The sequence below is a fragment of the Carassius auratus genome, chromosome 21 (genome assembly GCF_003368295.1).
Source record: "Carassius auratus strain Wakin chromosome 21, ASM336829v1, whole genome shotgun sequence".
NCBI lineage: Eukaryota > Metazoa > Chordata > Actinopteri > Cypriniformes > Cyprinidae > Carassius > Carassius auratus.
In genome coordinates this window covers 4,451,613-4,473,032 of record NC_039263.1, presented here as the reverse complement: position 1 = coordinate 4,473,032, position 21,420 = coordinate 4,451,613, and the positions used below count along the sequence as shown (strand labels likewise).

Here is a 21,420-nt window from a genome sequence, read left to right as displayed (position 1 = left end):
TACAAAGAAGAAGAAAACATGTTCCATTCATTGTTATTAACAGACATGAAGTGTGTAAACATTACATTATGTCAAGGATTCCCAAACTGGTTCGTAAAGGAACTGCAGGGGAGTTTAATGAAAAGCTAATACTTAAATAATAAACAATAAATTAAAATAATTTTAAATCATAATATCAATTAAAATAAAACTAAAAACTGAAATATTTAGCTATTTTACCTGAAAAGGCAGATCAGATGACCAAAAGTTTGGGAATCCCTGCATTAAATGTAAATGTATGTTTACTCTTCAGTTGTAAATCCAGTGTTCAAGTGAAGTTTTCTGTGTAATTATATTCATCTGACTAGTGACTGGTCTTTGTGTTAATGTCCAAACTGGAAAAACTTTCATTTATAAGTGGTAGGCTACTTTAGAAAGACAGCTTTAAAAGAGGAATTAGGGAGAATCCGTACATTAGGAATGTATTATTAATTTTTGGAATCTGATGGGCAATTTCACCCTTTTTTAATAGTTGTCATTTAAACATCTAAATATAAAAATCTAAAAGTAATTCCAAACTGTCCTTTAGGGGGACATCTTGCACTAGAGAGCAAAAGGATTAAAGTTTATCACATATATTTTTAGAAGAGAAGATTTAAGACAGTTGTTGGAAAAAGTGGGTAGAGGCCGCACATCTTCATTCTGTTCAAAAGTTTTCAACCCCGGCCTTAATACATGGTTTTCCTTCTGGAGCATCAGTGAGCGTTTGAACCTTCTGTAGTAGTCATATGTTTTAACAGAACTGGAAAAGTGAACCCGGGTCACGTCACAGATTGCAGTGTGTGGTGAAGCTCCTGATGGTGGCAGCAGCTTCAGTGACGCAGCGTCTGCGTGCTCCACCCAACGGCCAGAGCTTCGCGAGCGCCGCGCGAGTCATGGCGTCAAAGAGGATCTCCTGAAGAACAAACTCCGCGCAAACTCTCGCCGAAACCGCGTAACAAGCCTCCGACGACCGTCCGGATCTCACACAAAACACTAGAAGTCCGCCTGACGAAGGAATGAATCATGGTTACCGTGTGTCGACTTTGAAGCTAGCAGAGCGCAGCTAGCTCAAGAGTTTGGCGTCGCGACGAGTTTCGCGAACAGTGTGAACCGAGTGTAAATAGAGTAATATATGTAATTTAACACACAGTAGTGTGAGGAAAGGAACTCTTTAAGGGTCTCTCCGAGAGTTTGTTCGTGGTGTAGTGTGTGTGTGGACGGTTGAAGATGGCTCAGTCGCCGGTATCTGTTCAAGTTCCTGGAATGCAGGTGAGTTTGTGTGGAAAGGTGAAGCCAGGCCTTCATCATCATCATCATCATCATCATTGGGTAACCTGCATTACTGCATATTGAAATCATTACACTCGTTTATGTCAGTTCTTTAACAACTTTTTAATAACTTGTTAAAAATAAACACTAACAAACAAGTAAAAAACTTTTAATTATACTATAGAAAAGCCAAGGTTTTATTTATTTTTGTGTGTGTCTGCATGTACTACTGTATTCTTTTAGATTTAAAGTGCCATGGTACAATAATATGGTTATTATCTACTACCACGGCAAATGTTATAGGACTATGGGCTATCATCTTATTAACTGGTTATTATCATCTGATATTAATACTCTTTTTGTTATGACATGCTCCTATCTATTAAAGTTAAATCATGGGTTGTGTTGGACGACGAAAGCTGCTGTAAATTGTTGTCAAATGTGACCCTGCCTGCACCACAAAACCTCTCTCTTTTTTTTACCCTTGTGGCTTATACATCATCTCAAATTAGCTTTCCATTGATGTATGGTTTCTTAGGATTGAGCGATATTTGATTATTTGAAAATCTGGAATCTGAGGGTGCAAAGAAAATCAAAATATTGAGAAAATCACCTTTAAAGTTGTCCAGATGAAGTTCTTAAACTTATAAAAAATGAAGTTTTAATGTGATTACGGTTGGAAAGTACAACGTATCTTAATGGAACATGATCTTTAATTAATATCATAATGATTTTTGGCATGAAATTAAAATCATACAATTGTGAATACAATGTATTGTTGGCTAATGCTACAAAAATACCCATGCAACTTAAGACTTCTTTTGTGCTCCAGTGACACAATGCTAGATTATGTAAAAGTTAAGTAATACAAAACAGACATTGATTTTGTTTTTAATATTAATATGCATTTCACAGTTTACTGGGCATTTGAATTCGAGCACATGATATATTTAATGTCATTCTGATATATATAAAAAAATGTGAACGCTACTAAATAAAACACCACAGTTTCTACTCTTGGTACTACTAGATGGAAAATATTAAAATGATTGCTACATTATATATGTTTCAGAAATGAGTAACACCTCTTAGCAACATGCATCATATCTCTAATTATTTCCTTCAGCTGTTTTCCACTATGTTTGGACATTAAGGAGCATATTAATTGATATTTATTTGTGTGGATGGATTAGTCACCATGAGCGGATCAGTCTATATTTGGATATCTCCATGCTCCCGGTCTAATGATGGAGCAGATATTTGTGTGTAAGGTGTGCTAGCGCTCCCTCTCTTGTTCCCATCTCTCTTTATAAAGCATAATGAGTCTGCTTCTGCCACCCGTGATCTAGGACAGTGATGTAATCCTAGTGTTTAAGCGTTTTTGTGTGACAGCCTTCCTTGCAGCACAGGAAGTGTGAGTGTGGTTCCGTGTTGTGGCCGCTGTCTTGACTTCACACTCGGTAGATGCCTGGAATCAGACGCTGTGTTTGGAGCCTTAGAACTTCAGCTTGGTTTCTTTTTTGATAGCAAACAGAGGTCAGAAAGGTCACTGATCCAGAACACCACAACTAAGCACGTGCTCCTTCCTGGAATAACACACACACACACACACACACACACACTTCTCTACTATGATATCTGGGTGGTATTGTTAATCATTATGCAATGCACTGTAGATGGGTAACAGAGGTGCGTAACTTTGCTCATTAATGTTACACTTGTGCCGCCTTTTAACCTGTTAACGATCACTGGCCCACCGGTGGGCCCACTTGCCATTACATGTTTTAAACAGTAATATCTAAGTCTGAACCTAAAGTAATCTTGACAAACGATATATCATTTGAAAGCTCAAAGACTGTAGTTTTGATATTTGGTGACTGATTTTTTTTTACAGAGCAACTGTAATTTTATTTATATGCAAGAAGAGTACTCGTCAGAGTCAGAGAGTGCGTTCTGATCTTTACTTTGAAATAGTGATGCATAGATGAAATCATGAAAAATGTTTATTCATTTTCATGGAGAGGGTTCAAAAGATAACATCCATTGTATTTTTTGAGTAAAAAAGGTCTAAAGGTGTTTTGAATGTATAGAAAAAACAATAGATTATCCTTTTTTTCAGGTCACTCAAACCATTTAACCCTTAATGATCACTAATGGGGATTGATGGTCATCTAGTGGAAAAGCTTGGTACTACGTCCAAACAAAATCTCACTGAAAGCTCATTTTTTGAGATATCAACTTCAAATTTGGAACATAACTTGTTCAGAATTTAGATTTTCTAGCACTTTTAGAGTAAAACATGTTTTGTAAATGATATATTTTATATAAAATACAAATATTTAAATTATTATATTTAATATTTTCATTAACTTCCATAACTTTTTTTGTTATTTAATATTTTTTCACTTTTACAATAATCTGCGAAGTGTCTGCTTTAAAAAGAGACCAACCTTAAGTCTTTGGACCAAAGCATTACAAATGTATAACAGTTTAAGTTGGAAATGTCATTTTCACATCTATGCTCAAAAGGTGGAAGTGGCAGTTAACAGGTTAATGTTCATTTTGTGAGTGTTTTTGGGGTTTAAAGTGCAGTCACTCTAAATAGGCGATACAATTGTCCATTGATAGAAGTGATGTGTTGTAGCTCCAGAAGTATGAAGGAGTGTCGTTCTCAGGCGTAGTGTCTGGGTGTGGTGTTTCGGGCGCTGGTTTCCCGTGGTTAACACCCCAGTCAGGTACAGCGAAAGAGGAGAAGTCAGAAGACACTTGATGAAAGCTTGTTGTGTCATGTAGCTCGTACCCTTGTATGCACTTGGTTTGTTTCCCCAAATGCATTTCCACAGCCCCTGAGATGTGCCTTTTTGTTGTCGGTTCATGTGTTTGCATAGTGGAGGAAATGCATCCAGCTGATAAATCTTGTGGGGTACGTACATACCCTCTTTGCGAGCTTGTTAACATACAGATAGCCCGGTCAGGTCTGTGCACAGCGGTTTATCAGAAGGACGCAGACGGTGGAGCAGGATATGGTTCATCTAAACCGCATCAGAGATGCCCAAAACCTAACTATACAAGCCACGTTCGATGTTAAAATATTTTACTTCAAAACCTATCAATGCACATGATCTGAATTTGCAATTCAAGCAACAAAAAAAGCATGGTATTCAAGAATATTTGGTAGACCGCAATTATGGATGCAAATTTGGGTGAATTCGGTTCTAGCCAGTTAAAAAAGGTTAACCAACAATTACCAGACATGTCGTAAATGCAGTATTTGGGGTGAGAGATATAAACGAAAGCCATGTTTTCATATTCTTTAATATTTGGTTGCAGACGATATCTCAATGTGCATGTTTTTGGAAGACTTAAAAATGACTGGAAAAGTCAAAAAAAGAGTATTTGCTCCATAGGTAGGTACTATCAGGTGGAAAATGGTAAAAATAAATACATTTTGAAGGCGCACCAGCAGAATAAAAAGCTGTTAACAAAGGATGTATGATTTTATGCTTAAATGGTCCTAGTGTTAAATATATTTTCTTCAAAACAGACATCAGTGAATTAATTTATTGCAGTCCAGTGAGTGAGCTAGATTCTCCAATCTTCAAGCAGTCAAGGACTAGTCAGACTGAATTAAACCATTAAACACAGTTAAAACCATTTTCTAGGTTTCTCACAATGCTCTGATGGCGAGCCTGAAATTTGCTCCCTCCTCTATATATTGTGAATATGGATTTCATTGTGTAAGACTGAGTCACCGACTTCAGACACGCTTTGATGGTGGAATTAAAGTGTTGTTAAGGGAAGTGTTTGAAAACAGCCACCTGTCAATAGTTTCGTTATCAGATTTATATGACATTGCAAATGATGGCTTTGTGGAGCATTAGAAAGAGAAAAACTGAAAACCGATGAGGGTCAAGCAAAGTGCACGTTTCTCACCGCACAAATCCTGTTCAGTGAAGCTTGTGATTGCCATTGTATTTTGCTTCAACCATGAAACATTATGCGTGTTTTATATACTCATTCTACTTTGTGTGTGTGTGTAATTGACAGCAGGCAGGATATGGCTCTTTAGTGCGTAAAAGTGCCCTTGAACATATGCACAAAAACAGTTCAGAATCATAGAAGAGAGGATCTATCCCTCCCCAACTCCCATAATTAACTGTATGATTTCATGCAGACTTAATATGTCTAATAAACAGAGTAAACCCAACAAAACTCAGTATTGCATGTGGTGAAATAACTGTATCTGCAATGGGTAACTGATACCAGTTAAACAGCTGTGTATATTGATTCGTAGAGCTCCCCTCCCAAAGGTTTCTTGGAATATTATTGATTAACCCAATGTGGCATTGGCATTCTCTCTGATGTAAACACTTACGAACACTAGTCTTTGATCTTCATTGTTCCTTGTTGAGCCTTTTGTAAAACCAAAGGAAAACAATCAAGCGACTGTAAATGTTTTTGATGCACACATGATTTGTAAAGAGATCGCGAGGTCTTTTAGTGTTGAATATGAGAGATTTTATGTTAGTGGTTTTAACCAGTTGATTACCTAATCTAGTCAACTCAGAATAACTCTTAATTTGTGTATTCCAGAACAGCCGAACAGACCCTGAGGAGCTGTTCACCAAACTGGAGCGGATCGGGAAGGGCTCGTTCGGTGAGGTGTTCAAAGGCATCGACCGCCGCACGCAGAACGTAGTGGCCATCAAGACCATCGATCTCGAAGAGGCAGAAGATGAGATCGAAGACATCCAGCAGGAGATCACTGTACTCAGCCAGTGTGACAGTCCTCATGTCACCAAATACTACGGCTCTTACCTAAAGGTATGGACTGAGTTTGAGTTTTTCCACACATTAGCTCCGTCACAATAACAGTTTCAGTAGTGGGTGCCTTTGTTTTTATTACAGCAAAAACTATTGGAACTCCTTTAATAAATTGATTAAATGTTAATTATTAATGGCAGCATGTATTAAAACAGCATGTAGGCTTCAAATGTTTTTTTTTTTAAGTAAGCATTGTTGTAAAAGTCATGATTTTGTCTCATCTGTTGCTCTGATCACTATATCAGTCTTTGCATTTAAATATACAGATGTCACTCCTGAAACTGCTGAATGCAGCATTGGAAAAATTCAAGATAGCAAATTGTGAAAGGGTTGTTATTAGGGCTGGGCGATATATCTAACAATATGATCATGTGCATCTAATCAGTAAAGCTGCTTCCTTGATCACTGCTAAAATCGCCATCACCTGCTTATAATTGGAGTGGCATTTAATAGACAGAGCCGTAGATCGCTGACAAGCTACGCAATATCACGTTTATTATCGCAGATGAATCGCCTTCGATAATGAACGTGATATTGCGTAGCTTGTAGATATAAAGCTCTCTTCATTTTCTGTTCAGTTCAGCACAAGATTGTGCACTCTTTCAAAAACTTGGATGTAGATACAGTCTTATTGTATCATGTCAACTCGCCAAAATAAAAGTTCTGTTTAATAAAGATAATAATAATAATACAATGTTTTAATTTATATATTAAGCCTCTATTACACCAAGTTGATGAATAATAGAAATAGTGTTTTGTTGTCAATTGTTTTTATTCACTTTAAAAGATTGAATGGTTATAGTTTTATGAATTAATTTGATTACCACTAGTTTTGATTTTACATTTTTATCTTTAAAGGGGGGGCGTTTTCACTCAATATCCTGTTAATCTTGAGTACCTATAGAGTGGTACTGCATCCTTCATAACTCCAAAAAGTCTTTAGTTGTATTATATTTATAAGAGAAAGATAGTCTGTACCGATTTTTCCTGGAAAAACACGAGCGCCTAGAGGCGTGATGTGTGGGCGGAGCTAAAGAATCAAGAGCGCCAGTAGCCTTTTGCGTTGAGAGCATGTGGAAGCTGTGACATTACCATGAGGAAAAAACCATCATCCAAAACAAACCATGGCTAACAGTCAGATTCAGCGTATATTTATGATCCAGAATCAGATCCAGAGGCTGAAACTGAACAACAGCAGCAGCAACGACTCACTCCGAGCGGGGCTCGAACCCGGGTCTCCGATGGGAGGGGACGCACTAACAAGGAGGCAGAGATATTTTAAGCAGTTTTACTCACCGCCTGCGGTTCCAACACACGATCGTGACCCTTTTTCGTTGGGATTGCATCATCCTTAAGAAATAAACGATACGCAAATCCGTCGTCAAACTGGGCCTTGTTTGTAAAACAAGCATCTTCGAAATGCAGGGAACGAACACAAACACTTGCACAACTCCGTTGATGCTCTGTAAAAATAAACTCCATCCACTGGTCCCTTAATGCTGTTTTTTCTTTGGTAATCTGTGCACGGTTGTCTTGCCCTGGCAACCAAAAACACACTTCTTTTGTGACATTTCGCGACGCTCTCGCTCTGATCAGTGAAGTCTGTTGTGCTCTCAGTGCTCTGCTATACGGGAGCGCGCGCTCTTCCGGCAGAAGTGCCTCAGGACCCATATAAGGAAATTCCGCTCCATCTAACGTCACACAGAGCCATACTCGAAAAAAACTTTCCGAAACTTGTGACAAACCGGAAGAGGTTTTTTTTTGGAACAAAAATACTCCTTCAAACGTACAACTTAATTTTTGAAACTTTGTCCATGTTTAGCATGGGAATCCAACTCTTTAACAGTGTAAAAAACTCAGTATGCATGAAATAGCATTTCACCCGCCCTTTAACCCTGAAAAAAAAATTCAAACAATGGACAACATAGAAATTGGGGGAAAACACTTTTCAAGGGCCCCTCTTATTGTTAAAAAAAGATAATAAATTATTACAGTTTGTAATTTTTTTTAATGAAAATACTTGGCTAGACATACTTTTTAATGATTACAATTTAATTAAACCATTAAAATGGAATCGAGAATAGAATTCAACAGAAAAGTACTGCTGGCACATTCTTTATCATCGGATAGGAATTAATTAAAGGGTTAAATAGATTAGGTCTTGATTTTCTTCAACAACAAAAAAAATGGATTCGTTTCACAAGTTTGTAAAATACTAGATAAGCACCGTTTCTCTGTTCCCAGCTTCAGGTCTTTTGAGGCATGTGTAGCATAATATTATCATAGCAACATCGTGCTGAGCATTGTTTGTAACACTAGTACATGCACCGTACCCATGGCTGCTTTGGAGTAAAATAAATAGAAAAGAGGGCCGGGGATATATTTTAATGGGCAGTTCAGAAGCTGTTTGTAAAGATTTGATGCCATTGGTGACTCATGGCCAAACCCTTTGTGCTATGTCACAATACCTGTATTTCTGGACAGCTGCCAGACAGAACCTGTGCTTTGTGTGTCAGTGTGCATCGATGGTCAGTGTTTGTTTCCAACAAATGATGACAAGACTTCATTCGGTTTCCTCCCCAAAATTACCATAGTCCATATGGTGCCTGCGCTGCCTAGTTTCACTATGCATTATCTTATATGCATATCATTTCCATATGCATATTCCCATCCATGTGATACTACCACATTAACAGAACAAGACACTGGGAGAATATTAATGAACGAGCATTATGTGTGTCATACTGTCTGTGTTGCTAAAACATCTTCAGTATTGTAAGACATGCACTTGGCACATTAAAAAACAAGAAACAATGAAATGCATTGTTTGAGGAAAATTGTGTACACAAACATTTAAATGCAAATTTTGTGGTGATCAGATTTTTTTTGGACCTGTGTAATAAAGTTACACCACCAGCGTTTGAAAATTGTTGGAAACAAGTAAATAGTCAGTCAAACAAATGTTACTACAATAGCACAAACAAATACAACAGAAGATAGATATAAATGAAATAAAAAGTGTTTACAGTTTTATAGGTAGGTTGTGATGCTAGCATGCAGGACAGAAGTACTTCAGAAGTTGAATAAAATCACCAAATGTAAAATAACAATGCTTCGTTTTCTTCCTGTAACATCCACATAACTATTAGAGATTTATGTTTCATATCACAATTATAGTGACAAATTATTACTGTTTTAGTGTTATTAAATACTAGTGGTGCTGTTAAAAATTAAGATTTGACCATAAGAGGTTAAACCTTAAATGAACACAAGCTTAATTAAGCAAAGGAAAGTGCATGTAAGAATAATAAACTATTTTGGGATGGGCATATTTATCTTTTCGAGGACTCGATGGGTCAGTAAAACAGGCAAAACATAGGAGCATGTACATCATGGTCATAATGAGAAGATTTTAATTAAACATACTGTTGATGACAATATAATGAGAATAATAACACTGCTAGGTTATTATTAATGCATCATCAGTGTTTTAGAATAAGAAGGATTCCTCTGTTAGATTAATACATACATGCACAACAGTAATATATTATAATCTATCTAATGCTGTGAATGCACAAGTGAACTTGACCTAAGTGATGTTCGAGTCAGAATGTGTAACTCCTGATGTGAATGCACGCTTTTCATAACAATGCTCTAAAACACATGCAACTAAACACGAAGAATTCACAGCATTGTATTATTACAGTAGCGTTCTCATGATCGTGTTATGCATATGACAGCTCGGCACACTGTACATCTTGCTTATCAAGCTCTTCCAGACATTGCTGCATGTTTTTTTTTTAGCTATGAAGAGTATCTGTGTTTTTGAAAAGGGACATTTAAATGGAATGTTATTGTTTTAGATAATCCAATTATATTCAGTAATGTTGGCCATTGCATGGAATTGAATTGCTTTTGTAGCCGGTTAATTAACTCAACCAGACAGCATCCTATATAAGATATATCCAATAATATATCCAACAGTGTTCTCAATATAATGTGATGTTTGGGGAGGATTACCCCTGTGCATGTTGGGTTTAGCTGTATTGTGCGCTTGAACAGATTTACTGTGAGCTTTTAAAATCAGTCTCAAATACAATTAAAATATGAAACAACAATACTGATGTTTAAGGTTAGTCAGAAAGCAAGCCATACAAATTTAGCATTATATGAAGGTGAAAGCGTTTTCATTCTGGGGTGAACCTTTTAATTTTTAAATATTTTAAGACTACATGCTCTTGTTTTAAGAGGTGTGTGTGTTGTAATATTTAAGTAAGGCTGTTGCTACTAATTATTCTGCTAGCTTGAATATTCCTTAGTTTAATTGAATAAAAAAACAGTTTTCTTAAGAAAATACCATGTCTTGGCCAGTGGTCTCATCCAAATTGAAGGCTGAATAAAAACAAAACAAAAGCATAAATATAGGGTATGCTGTACATTTTGCATGAGAAAGCTTTCAAATACGGACATGCATTATAATTTCAACAATCACAGCTTTTGCTCTACAGTTTGAAAGCAGAAGTCAATAAAAAATAAGGAAAATCAAAAGCCCAAACTCTGTGTCAACTAATAAGTGACTGATTGCCAGTGATCTCACATTCACTCCTCTGACATATTTCATAATCCCATTATAGTTGCTTATCTCATAAAATGTCATATCATATTCATCAGATATCATGCTTGCCAGTTTTTCCTGTTCCCAAAAACAAAAGTCACACAAAAAGATGCATTACGAAACTCACTTTTGAGTTGACTCACAGTGGGTCGTAATTGACATTTTTCAGTGCTTTCCCAAGTTTCTATCTAAATGTCTTGTTTTTCCTTTAGGGTAGTAAACTATGGATCATAATGGAATATCTGGGAGGAGGTTCGGCTCTGGATCTGGTGAGTGCTTTGACTTTATCTGCGAGTGATCATGAGCCATACACCCTCATCCTTTTTGTGTTTATGAGTGTGTGTGTGTGTGTGTGCAGCTGAGAGCCGGACCCTTTGACGAATGCCAGATAGCCACCATGCTGAAGGAGATTTTGAAAGGTTTGGACTACCTGCACTGTGAGAAGAAAATCCACAGGGACATAAAAGGTGTGTTCGCAGAGGAATATTTGTGTCTGCTTGGATGAGTGGGTGTGTCGTCTTTGTTTTTCCACTGCTGTTTGTTTTTCCACTTGTGTGAACTCTGCAGGGTGAGGTAGATCCCGGATGCTCGGTCTGCAAATAGCTGCACTGATTGGTGTTGTGTCTTTGATGCTTTTGTGTTGTTGTTATTATTATTTGTTTTTTGAAAGGACTGTCGCTCAACCTCAAACTTGTGATTTTTTAATGAGGAAAAAAAAAATCTTAGAAGTAAAATTTGTTATTTTTAAAAGTGATAATGTATTTATTTTTTACATTTAAAACAGGGTTTCAAAATTTTTGACTAGTAATATTCAGATAATTTCCAATTCAAGTTTGCATTTCACCATATTCTGCCAAAATAAAAGATTTGATAAAGGGTTTTACATCTTAAAACCTTGAGTTGGGTGTTTGAACATTTGAAAATGAAGAATTTAAGACAATTACCTCATTACCTCAGTCTTCAGTGTTACATGACCCCTTCAGAAATTCTAAAATTCTATTTTTTTTTTTCTTTTCTTTTTTCAGTGTGGGAACTTTTTATTTTTCTTGGAACCTCTGGTGTTTTTTTCCTGATCGTTTAATGAATAAAAAGTTTAAAAGAACAGTATTTATTTAAAATATAAATATTTTCTAGCAAAACAAGTCTTGACTAGTACTTTTTATCAGCTTAATACTGTTTCAATTTAAGTCTGTGCTGTAAAGTATTCATTTATTTAAAAAAAAAAGAGAAAATTTGCTGACATCAGACTTTTAAATGGTAGTGTGTGTTGTTAGCGGGTTTCTATTTTAAAAACCCTTTAAAAATATGAAGTTTTTAATATCATATGAAGCAGCACAACTATCCAACATTGATAATAAATCAGTATATTAGAATGATTTCTGAAGGATCAGACTGGAGTAATATTGCTGAAAATATAGCTTTGATCACAGGAATAAATCATATTTTTAAGTATATTAAAATAGAAAACTGTTACTTTGAATTATAAGAAGTATATTCATCAACGCTTTCTGTTAGCAGTTAGTGTTTAAAAGGTTAATGTACTGTGGGTGACTGCAGTCAAAAGGAGCCCAAAAACAACGTAACATGTTGCAAAGATGTTGAAACGATCCCTTGACTACAGTGTCTCTCTTGTTCCTACTATGAAGACATTTAATACATCATGAAATGGAAATATGAATCAGTTTTTGTTTGTTTGAGTAATAGTAAAAGCTGCGTTGTCTGTTGGTCTCTTGTCTCTTGTTTCACACGCTTCCAGCTGCCAACGTGTTGTTGTCTGAGTCTGGAGAGGTGAAGCTGGCAGACTTCGGTGTGGCGGGACAGCTGACAGACACGCAGATCAAGAGAGAGACGTTTGTAGGGACACCCTTCTGGATGGCTCCCGAGGTCATCCAGCAGTCTGCCTACGACTCGAAGGTATGTCCCTCGAAATACACTCGCACCTTAAGGCCGTTTCACACGAATCGTCGACGAACAACATCACAACATCGATTATTTGAAAGTCCTGTACTTGGGTGTTTTACGCTCATGCTCAATGTCTTCTGAGCTTTATGTGCCACTGCATTGACCTTTTGGGTTACGGTAGTGGCCATGTGATGTAATGCTCAAATCTTATTGGACGGAAAAGACTTTGTCGGACTGGTTCGAAAACAACACATTTGCATGTTCGCAGTCTGTTTTAGTCCAGCGCATCCAATATTCGTTTCGCTTTCGCATCCTCAGAGTGGAAAGGCCTTTAAACACTTTGTACACCAGACTGCTGGTGTATTATCTCTACACTATGAAAGTGAACACTTCCAGAATTATATTGTTGTTTTCTTTGTAGAGCAGGCTCATGATGAGTTTTATTTTTCGCTCTGCCAAACAACGACTCTTAACTGTTATAAATTCACTGTAAACTATGGCTTCACAGGGGTTATTGCTTTCTTAAAATGGTTATTCTGTATATGTAGTACGGTTTCACAAAATAAAACTGAGTAAATGAAGTGTAATGATATTAATAAAAACAATGTAACAACGACACCAAACAATGTAGCTCCTCAAACAGTTGTGGTTGTAACAATGTGGTTGCCGAGCAACACACAGAAGTAAACAAAGGTGTGTGTTTGAAGAGTAATTTAGAACTGCTTCAAACGTGGCTCAGCCAATCAGAATCAAGGACCGGAACAATGTATCTCTTTAGATATAAAAAAAAAGCAAGCAGACTTATTGTTTGTAGTGCACATTATCTTAATGTACAAGAAAACACTCCAGCACTTACGTATTTGGATTACTTTATATGCAGTGTTTTTATCATGTGCTTTCAGGATAACAGGACATATTTGTGCTCAAATTTATTCATTAATAAGATTAATGTTTACACAATTATCGATTAATTACCATCTTTAGTTAAATTTGCCACTGACGATACATCAACTATTGTCTCAAAAATATTGGTCCATTTGTTATTGTACAGGACTGTAATACTTCTAGCCTTTAGAGAAACTTTTTTTACCTTTTAAAAGGTTTTTAGCCAAGTAAATCCAAATGTAGTCTTAAGGTTAAGACAAAAAAAATTTAAATCCTTCTTTTATTTTTTTTATTTTTTTTGAATGACTAAAGATGTCTCTCATCATGAACAAATGCCACTAAAAGCTGCACTAAAAAGAAAAGGAAGAAACACATACAGACCTATATTTTCCAGTAATCTACTCTTCTGTGGTATGATGTTGTGCTTTGTGGGATGAGCAAAGTAGAGCTGCACAACATGTGATGGTGTGTGCTGCAGAAAAAAGATCAGCCCTGAATTTACACAGGATCAGCAGAATTTAGACCAATATCAGCATATGTTTTTTACCTTTTATTAAAATATGAAAGTCCTCGAACTGTGGTTCAAACTCGGGACGCTTGTAACGTAAAGGTGGTATATATCGACACACTGACCCCACTGGGCTATCGACGAATATATTTATTTATATCTTAATTGTATTAAGTTACAGGATGTATTATCACCACAAATCATTAAATGTTTATTACTTATATGCTTATACAGTAAGGCGTTTGTCATTAGGAGTTCTTTATAATGTATTGTCACAAAAGAAAAAATTCCTTATCCTCAAGTTGTTCTAAATCTGTATGATTTTTCTTTATTCTGTTCAACATAAAATATATATTGAGGAATGTTGGTAACCAAACAATGTCTGGTCTCCATCGACTTCCATGGCATTGTTTTGTTTTTTCTTCTCTATACTGAAGAAGTCAATGGCTACCGTCAACTGTTTTGTTGACTAACATTGTTCAAAATATATTTTATGTTCAACAGAGGGAAGAAACGTATACAGGTTTGGAACAACCCGTGTCTCAGGATTTCAATTTTGGGGTGAATTGTCCCGTTAAGTAAAAATTAAAAACATTGGTCTGTGTTTTTAACCTTGAAAATTGCTGTTTTGGGGGAAAATTTTGGTTGCTGAACTTTGGGTGCATCACAAAATTAACTTCCTCTTTATTTATTTATTTATTGTGTTTGATTAATACTGAAAATAATGCTGCCATGTCGAGCTCGATGTGTGTTCAGTTTGTGAAGGTGTTTGTTTTGCTCTCAGGCTGATATTTGGTCTCTTGGGATCACTGCCATTGAGCTGGCCAAAGGTGAGCCCCCGAACTCAGACATGCACCCCATGAGAGTGCTCTTCCACATCCCCAAGAACACACCGCCCACCCTCAACGGAGACTTCTCCAAGAATTTCAGAGAGTTTGTGGACTCCTGTCTCAACAAAGACCCTACATTTGTAAGCACAGCTCAAGCATTGCTTTCTCTTGTAGGAAAGCTGCACTTATACTAGGATCGTCACTAAAGTTTCAGTATGTTTAACACTGATTCCGTTCGATTGGTAAAAGCCTATAGTGTCTTACTATTCTGATTGATTTTGATTAAATGTAAGAAATTGCCATAAAACATGATGTATATTTTAAACAGGGAAAGACAGAACGCTTTTATTTTGAATGAGAATGGAAATCAATTTAAAGGTGCATGAAGGTAAATGCCAGTGCCACATCTGAGCTGCACATATCGTTCCACAAGTGACTTTCAGTATTTAGGAATGTGCCGTTTTTAAAAGTATTTTGATTATACGACTGGTGCACTGTTAAACTGAGCAGCGCTAACTTGTCCTGATGTGTTTGTGAAGTGATAAAGATGATAAAATGTCATTATCTACTTTTCTCAGAGGCCAACAGCTAAGGAACTCCTGAAGCACAAATTCATCTTGAAACATGCCAAGAAGACGTCCTACCTCTCCGAGCTCATTGACCGGCTGAAGCGCTGGAAAGCCGAGGGTCACAGCGATGGAGAATCGAGTTCTGACTCTGACTCGTAAGCATGCAGCGAGCACACAAATGCATTTACAAAATCAGAGGTTCTCCACTCTGGCCCTGGAGAGCCACTGTCCTGCAGAGTTTAGCTCCATCTCTGTCTAGCTTTCTAGTGATCCTGATGAGCTTGTTCAGCTGTGTTTGACTGGGGATGGAGCTAAACTCTCCAGAAAGTGGACCTCGGAGGCAAGAGCTGTCCTAAATACTCCCTAAAATACCAGTCAATACCAGATTTTAAAACAGCAGTCCACAAGGGGGCGCAGTGAATTAATCTAAGCCAAACCGTTTAAACAGAGATGCAGTTTATGTTCAAGTAAAGTGCATGAAGTTATAAAATCAAAAGATTCAGCCTAGGTTCTCAAGATATAGTTGTTATAATTTGTTTTTATTCTGACAACGTATTTTATTGGAAATAAAATTTTCATGACACTATTTGTCAGTTTTGCTCACATTAAAATGTCCATTAGTTTTGACACGAAAGTGAAAAATTTAACATTTTATATTTAAAAAAGTAATGTTGTTTATAATGATATTATACGAACAATGTTCTGCTCATGCAGCTCAAGCTCACATTATAATTAATAAATTATAACATATAAATTATAGTACATTTGGGGGGATTTTATGATGCTATGCAGTATGTATAATGTTTTTTGAGCTATTTTATTTGTTATTTTATTTTTTGTATCCTTTAAAATTCAAATAATGCTCATGATTTTTTTGTGCATTCACATAGCTAATATAACAGAAGTCACCAAGTGTCATCTCATTCCATTGGAGTGAAAAAAATTACTTATTTATCAAAGGTAAAGATGTGATAGGATTGTTTCTGTGTGTCCTACAGGGAGCCCAGCAGCAAGGACAGCGACTCGTCTCCTGAGTGGTCCTTCACCACCGTCCGGAAGAAGAAGAAGCCGGAGAAGACGCAGCCCAATGGACTGGTGAGTCCTGGATGATGATCTGATGATAGTGATTTAGTCACTGATTATTGAGAACAGAGCACATGTGATTTTGATCTCTCCTCTTCAGGACGGAGAACTGCAGAAGAAGTCGAGCAGTTTAACCACCGTCATGGCTCCTGTTTTCTCAGAGGTAAGTCTTCTCTCATGTGACGCTGGAGTCTTTGGGGGATATTTAAAAATATATAAAGCCAACAATACACTGTATGGGTTAAAATTATACATTTTTCTTTAATGCCAAAAATCATTAGGATATTAAGTAAAGATCATGTTCCAAAAGATATTTTGTACATTTCCTTCTGTAAATCAAAACTTAATTTTTGATTTAGTAATATGCATTGCCAAGAACTTGGACAACTTTAAAGATTATTTTTTTCAATATTTAGATTTTTTTGCACACTCAGATTCCAGATTTTCAAATAGTTGTATCTCCGACAAATGTTATCCGATCTTAACAAACATACATCAATGAAAGATGATTTATTCGGATGATGTATAAATCCCTTCAAACTGATTTTGTGCTCCAGAGTCACATATGGTCCCGTCTGCCCCTCAGAATCATCATGTGACCTGAGATCAGTCTAGTGATGTAGTTATGAAAACAAAAGTGAGATTGTTGACTGTATAACAGAACCCGGGTCGCTGTGGCCTTTGTGTTGTAGCTGAAATCCCAGCACAGTGACGATGACACGACGAGAGTCCTGGAGCAGCTGGAGAAGAGCCTGCATGTGGCTGAAGACATCTGTCCCGGAGTCACAGACCGGATGATCAGCCACATCCTGGAGAGGGTGCAGAGGTCAGACACACTCCTGACGTGTTTCTGACTGACGAGTGTTTGTGTACTGTTCTGTCGCAGTGACATTAGAAGGAGCAGTTGACTGACACATCATCAAAACCATTATTACTGAGATATACATATAGATTTGTTTTTTAATTGTTCTGCAATACACCACTTAAAGTATATCTTATTGCACTATTCAGCTTTTAATGCATGTAGATGAATATTTTATTTACGAAGATCTCTTAAAGAAATAGTTTGCTTAAAAAAAAAAAAAAGTACTCACCCTCAGTCCATCCAAGATGTAGATGAGTTTACTTCATCATCAGATTTGGAGAAATGTAGCATTGCATTACTAGTTCAACCAATGGATGCTCTGCAGTGAATGGGTGCCGTCAGAATGAACACATCCATCAGTTTCAAGTTTGAAATTGAAACCATTGCTTCCAGCTTAATATGAATCAATGATCCTTAATGATGCTTTCTCCAGTGAAAAAAAAAAAAGAGTAATTTAGTTCTGAATCAGGGGAGAAATCTGCACAGATCAAGAAACGCTTACAATGCCAAAACAGCTCTAAACAAATACATGGTTAGATTTTGAAGTAAGAGACAACAGGAGATAGACTTTTTCTCTGAAGGAAGCATTATCCAAACCGGAATCGTATTTTGGCCAGAAGTGATGTTTTTGAAGATTAAACACCTTAATGATAGATTTGTTTCTAACAAACTGATGGACTGAAGAGATATAGATCATTTGTGGATTATTGTGATGTTTTAATCAGCTGTTTGGACTCCCATTCTGACGGCACCCATTCACTTCTTATAGGATCCACTGGTGAGCAGGTAATCGAATGCTACATTTCTTCAAATCAGTGCCCCGTTTCGGGTGTGTGTGCTCAAATCTGGCCAGTAGTGTTGCCTGCATGCTCCGTGAGTGTCTGTGTGGTTTCTCAGTTATCATGATCAGATGTTTCTCCTCATCTCTCCTCTGTAGGTTCTCTATGAGTTAGTGCTGCATTGAGAAACACCCTCCTTCTGCTGTCAGCCCTGATGACTGCACCTTAACACACTCACACGTGTACAGAGACGAGAGGAACGCGGGGTCGCACACACACTATCTTATCATAACCAAAAGGAATTCTTCTTCTTTTTTTTTTTTTGTCCCAAAGAATGGATATATATAGTGTGTGTTCAACTGTATTTATACAATTTTGCCACATGCTTTTCTATTAGTCTTCTGCTGGTGCCCAAGGATGTGTTACACTGTTATTTTATTCCACATTTTACTTTAAAAGACACACAAAAAAATTGTTACCGGTCGAGTAGATCTGCTCTACAGCGCATTAGGTTTGCATATATTTATGTATTTGATGTCCCAATCCATTACTTTATTTTAAACTATGATCAATAATATACACGTTTGGTAGATTAACAGTTTCTTTTTCTTCGTCTTGGTTTGGGATTTCTTAGTTTCTCTCGACACACTGTTAACTGTAGCATTGCAGAACTGCTGTATGGGATCACATGCATATCATATCGGTCAAAATGAATAGAAATACCTCATTCAAGCAATCAGAAAAAGAAAGACGGCTCCTTGTTAATGAAGATCGATCAAATTGAAACTGCTAGGAAAACCAGAGGAATTTTGCTGTGCAAAAGCTACCTCCGCTTCGGGCCCGTTACAATAGGGAATTTCACTTTTATTCTTTTCACTTTTTTTTTTTTTTTTTTTTTAATTTGCAAAATAATTTGTTTTAAATTCATAGACCTTTTAGTACGCAGGACTGTAGCGAAATATTTAGTTTCTCAGTAACACCCTCTTTTTTTTTATAGTGTCTTGTTTTTTTTTTTAGCTATTTTTTTAATACAAGGGTAGAATTATACTGTATTTTTGAAGGAAATATGCACTTGTTTTGTGTTTTAATAAACACTTACTTTGAGTAGATCTAAAGGCAGCCTCCTTCTGTAAGTGATGGGGGAATTTCTACACAAACTGATGCATTTAAGCTACCCGAAAAGACAGTCCATGATAGGCAGCAGTATAGAAATTCAATCTCAATGCAAATTTCTTTCATGCAAGGGATTTATTTTATTTTTCCCGAGCTTGTAAAGAAACTCGAGGGTGCCATTGCTGGTGTGGAGCTCATATTTGCTCCTGTTGGCTCGGAGAGACTGTGCCAACGTTGCATCCCATTGTGCCTAAATCTCACTTTTTTATGTATATGATGTTATTGTCTTCTCAAACAGCTTTAAAACGAAATTTCACACACGTTGCCAGACTGCTGGAAGATTTTAGAGCAATAAAGGCGTTTAGTGGATTTGTATATTTCTTTATAGAAATTTAGATGCAGAAGCTGTAGGTTTTGTACATTTCTTCACCAGAGCTTTTGTAAATTTAAGACGCCAGACAGAAATCTTTCTAGGTTGTATCATATAGATGCTGTTCTCTTCGTTTTTGGACTTTAACTGTTACAGATAAGTTTTTGTTTGGTGTGGCAAATAAAATTTAAATTATGATATTTCAGTGTGTCTGTTGTTTTTTTTCTTTATTTCTGTTTTTGTGTTTGCTCTATAAAGGTTCAGAATTATTGCATGTTTCAGATGCCGTTCATACGGATATGATCATCAGGTTTTTGAGGAATGTTTTCTTCTTTATATTGCATTGCTTTATGTTTTGATCATCCAACTAAGCATTAAATATCATCTTACTATGGCAATTTATTTGAGATATAGTGACAATTAAATTTCATGTATCTGCTATAATTTCATAGAGGACTCATTGACTCACATTACAAGCAACTAGAATTTAATCACTTTTAAGTTTAAATATCAGCATCTGCACCAATTTGCATATTTTTGCCTTTTAGTTTTTTTCCTCTCCATATTTTCAGTATAATAGACTAATATATGAGCCATAAGAGCCTGACATATATGTATACTGAACAAAAATTTGCGAACTCCACGCTAAATGGAAGAAAAAAAGTTATTTACTTTTACAACACCATAACTCTATCCCTTTAAGACCGTTTTAGCATTTTCGCAACTGAACTCATTTAGTCTCTGTATATTCTAACTTTAATGAAAAGTCATCATGATGTCATGAATTATTGTAATCAATTTAAAAGAACCCGTATGTGCGACCCACTATCACATTTAAAAACGTGGGTGAGGGCGGGATCTACCAATCGTGATGTCACAGATGTGGGCGGGGACAACACCGTGTGCTCAAATACGTGGGCGGGGTCAAACGGGTCCAAAAACAGATTTCGATGACGAGTTTCCTTTTTTTTTTTTTTTTTACATTCTCCAGAGGTGATTGTTATTTTTACTTTCCGTGCTCCAGTGTATGTTTAAAGCTTGTTTTTATACCTGTTTAGTGTTGTATCGAGCTTCTGTCGTTTTCAAATAAAGCATTTTAATATCTGTTTCGTTGTTGTGTAAGACATGGGGTGATCGAGTTTTTTTTTTTTTTTTGCACATTTATGCAGTGGACTCTTATGACAGGATCCGTGTTTCTTTTTTCAAAGGTAATTTTCATGACCCAAAGTTTTTCCGTGGCTTTGTTTATTAGTTGATGCAAATTGACCCGCCCATATGATGTTTTCTGCTTCCTGATAGGCTTGTTGATAAAGTTCAAATGTCGTGCATTTGTTTATTTTTGTAAATACCAACACGTTTTTATTCAAACTTAGACAGTGATTGTAAAAATGTGCTGTACGCCTGATGTTGGAACAATTTTGCATTGCATGCACCCCAAAATCAAGATCTCAAATAGAGGAAATGCACTAAAAGGTTACCAAGATCTAAGACCAGCACACCTTGATTGAAATGCTGCAAAAAGACTGTTTTTCTCTACATGCAAGGGTCACTTGGTATTAAAGCATCTGCTAATTCACTAAACTAAAATTTCTTTGTCAGGCATTGCTTCCAGTGGGAAAGACTAGTTTCCAAAACAGCCATGAAACCTCCTGGGAAGGAAGAATCAATGACTGGACACACTTTTGCTCAACACCCTGGCAAGAGAAAGACGTCTTTGGAGAGCACCAGTCCTTAAGAACGGTTGCATTCAGGTGGAAGCATATTTGTCATTTGCAGGCTTCTGAACT

General features: G+C 36.6%; 1 protein-coding gene across 1 annotated transcript; it reads left to right on the top strand.

The window, feature by feature from the left end:
• The first annotated feature begins 810 nt into the window (after positions 1–810).
• LOC113038272 (serine/threonine-protein kinase 26-like) lies at positions 811–19,833 on the top strand. Its single transcript, XM_026195575.1, has 11 exons — positions 811–1,290; positions 5,884–6,114; positions 10,942–10,998; positions 11,088–11,196; positions 12,486–12,643; positions 14,809–14,994; positions 15,433–15,578; positions 16,422–16,518; positions 16,607–16,669; positions 17,199–17,332; positions 18,309–19,833. The coding sequence occupies exons 1-11, from the start codon at positions 1,249–1,251 to the stop codon at positions 18,322–18,324; spliced, it is 1,239 nt and encodes a 412-aa protein (XP_026051360.1). The 5' UTR covers positions 811–1,248; the 3' UTR covers positions 18,325–19,833.
• The last annotated feature ends 1,587 nt before the right edge of the window (positions 19,834–21,420 follow it).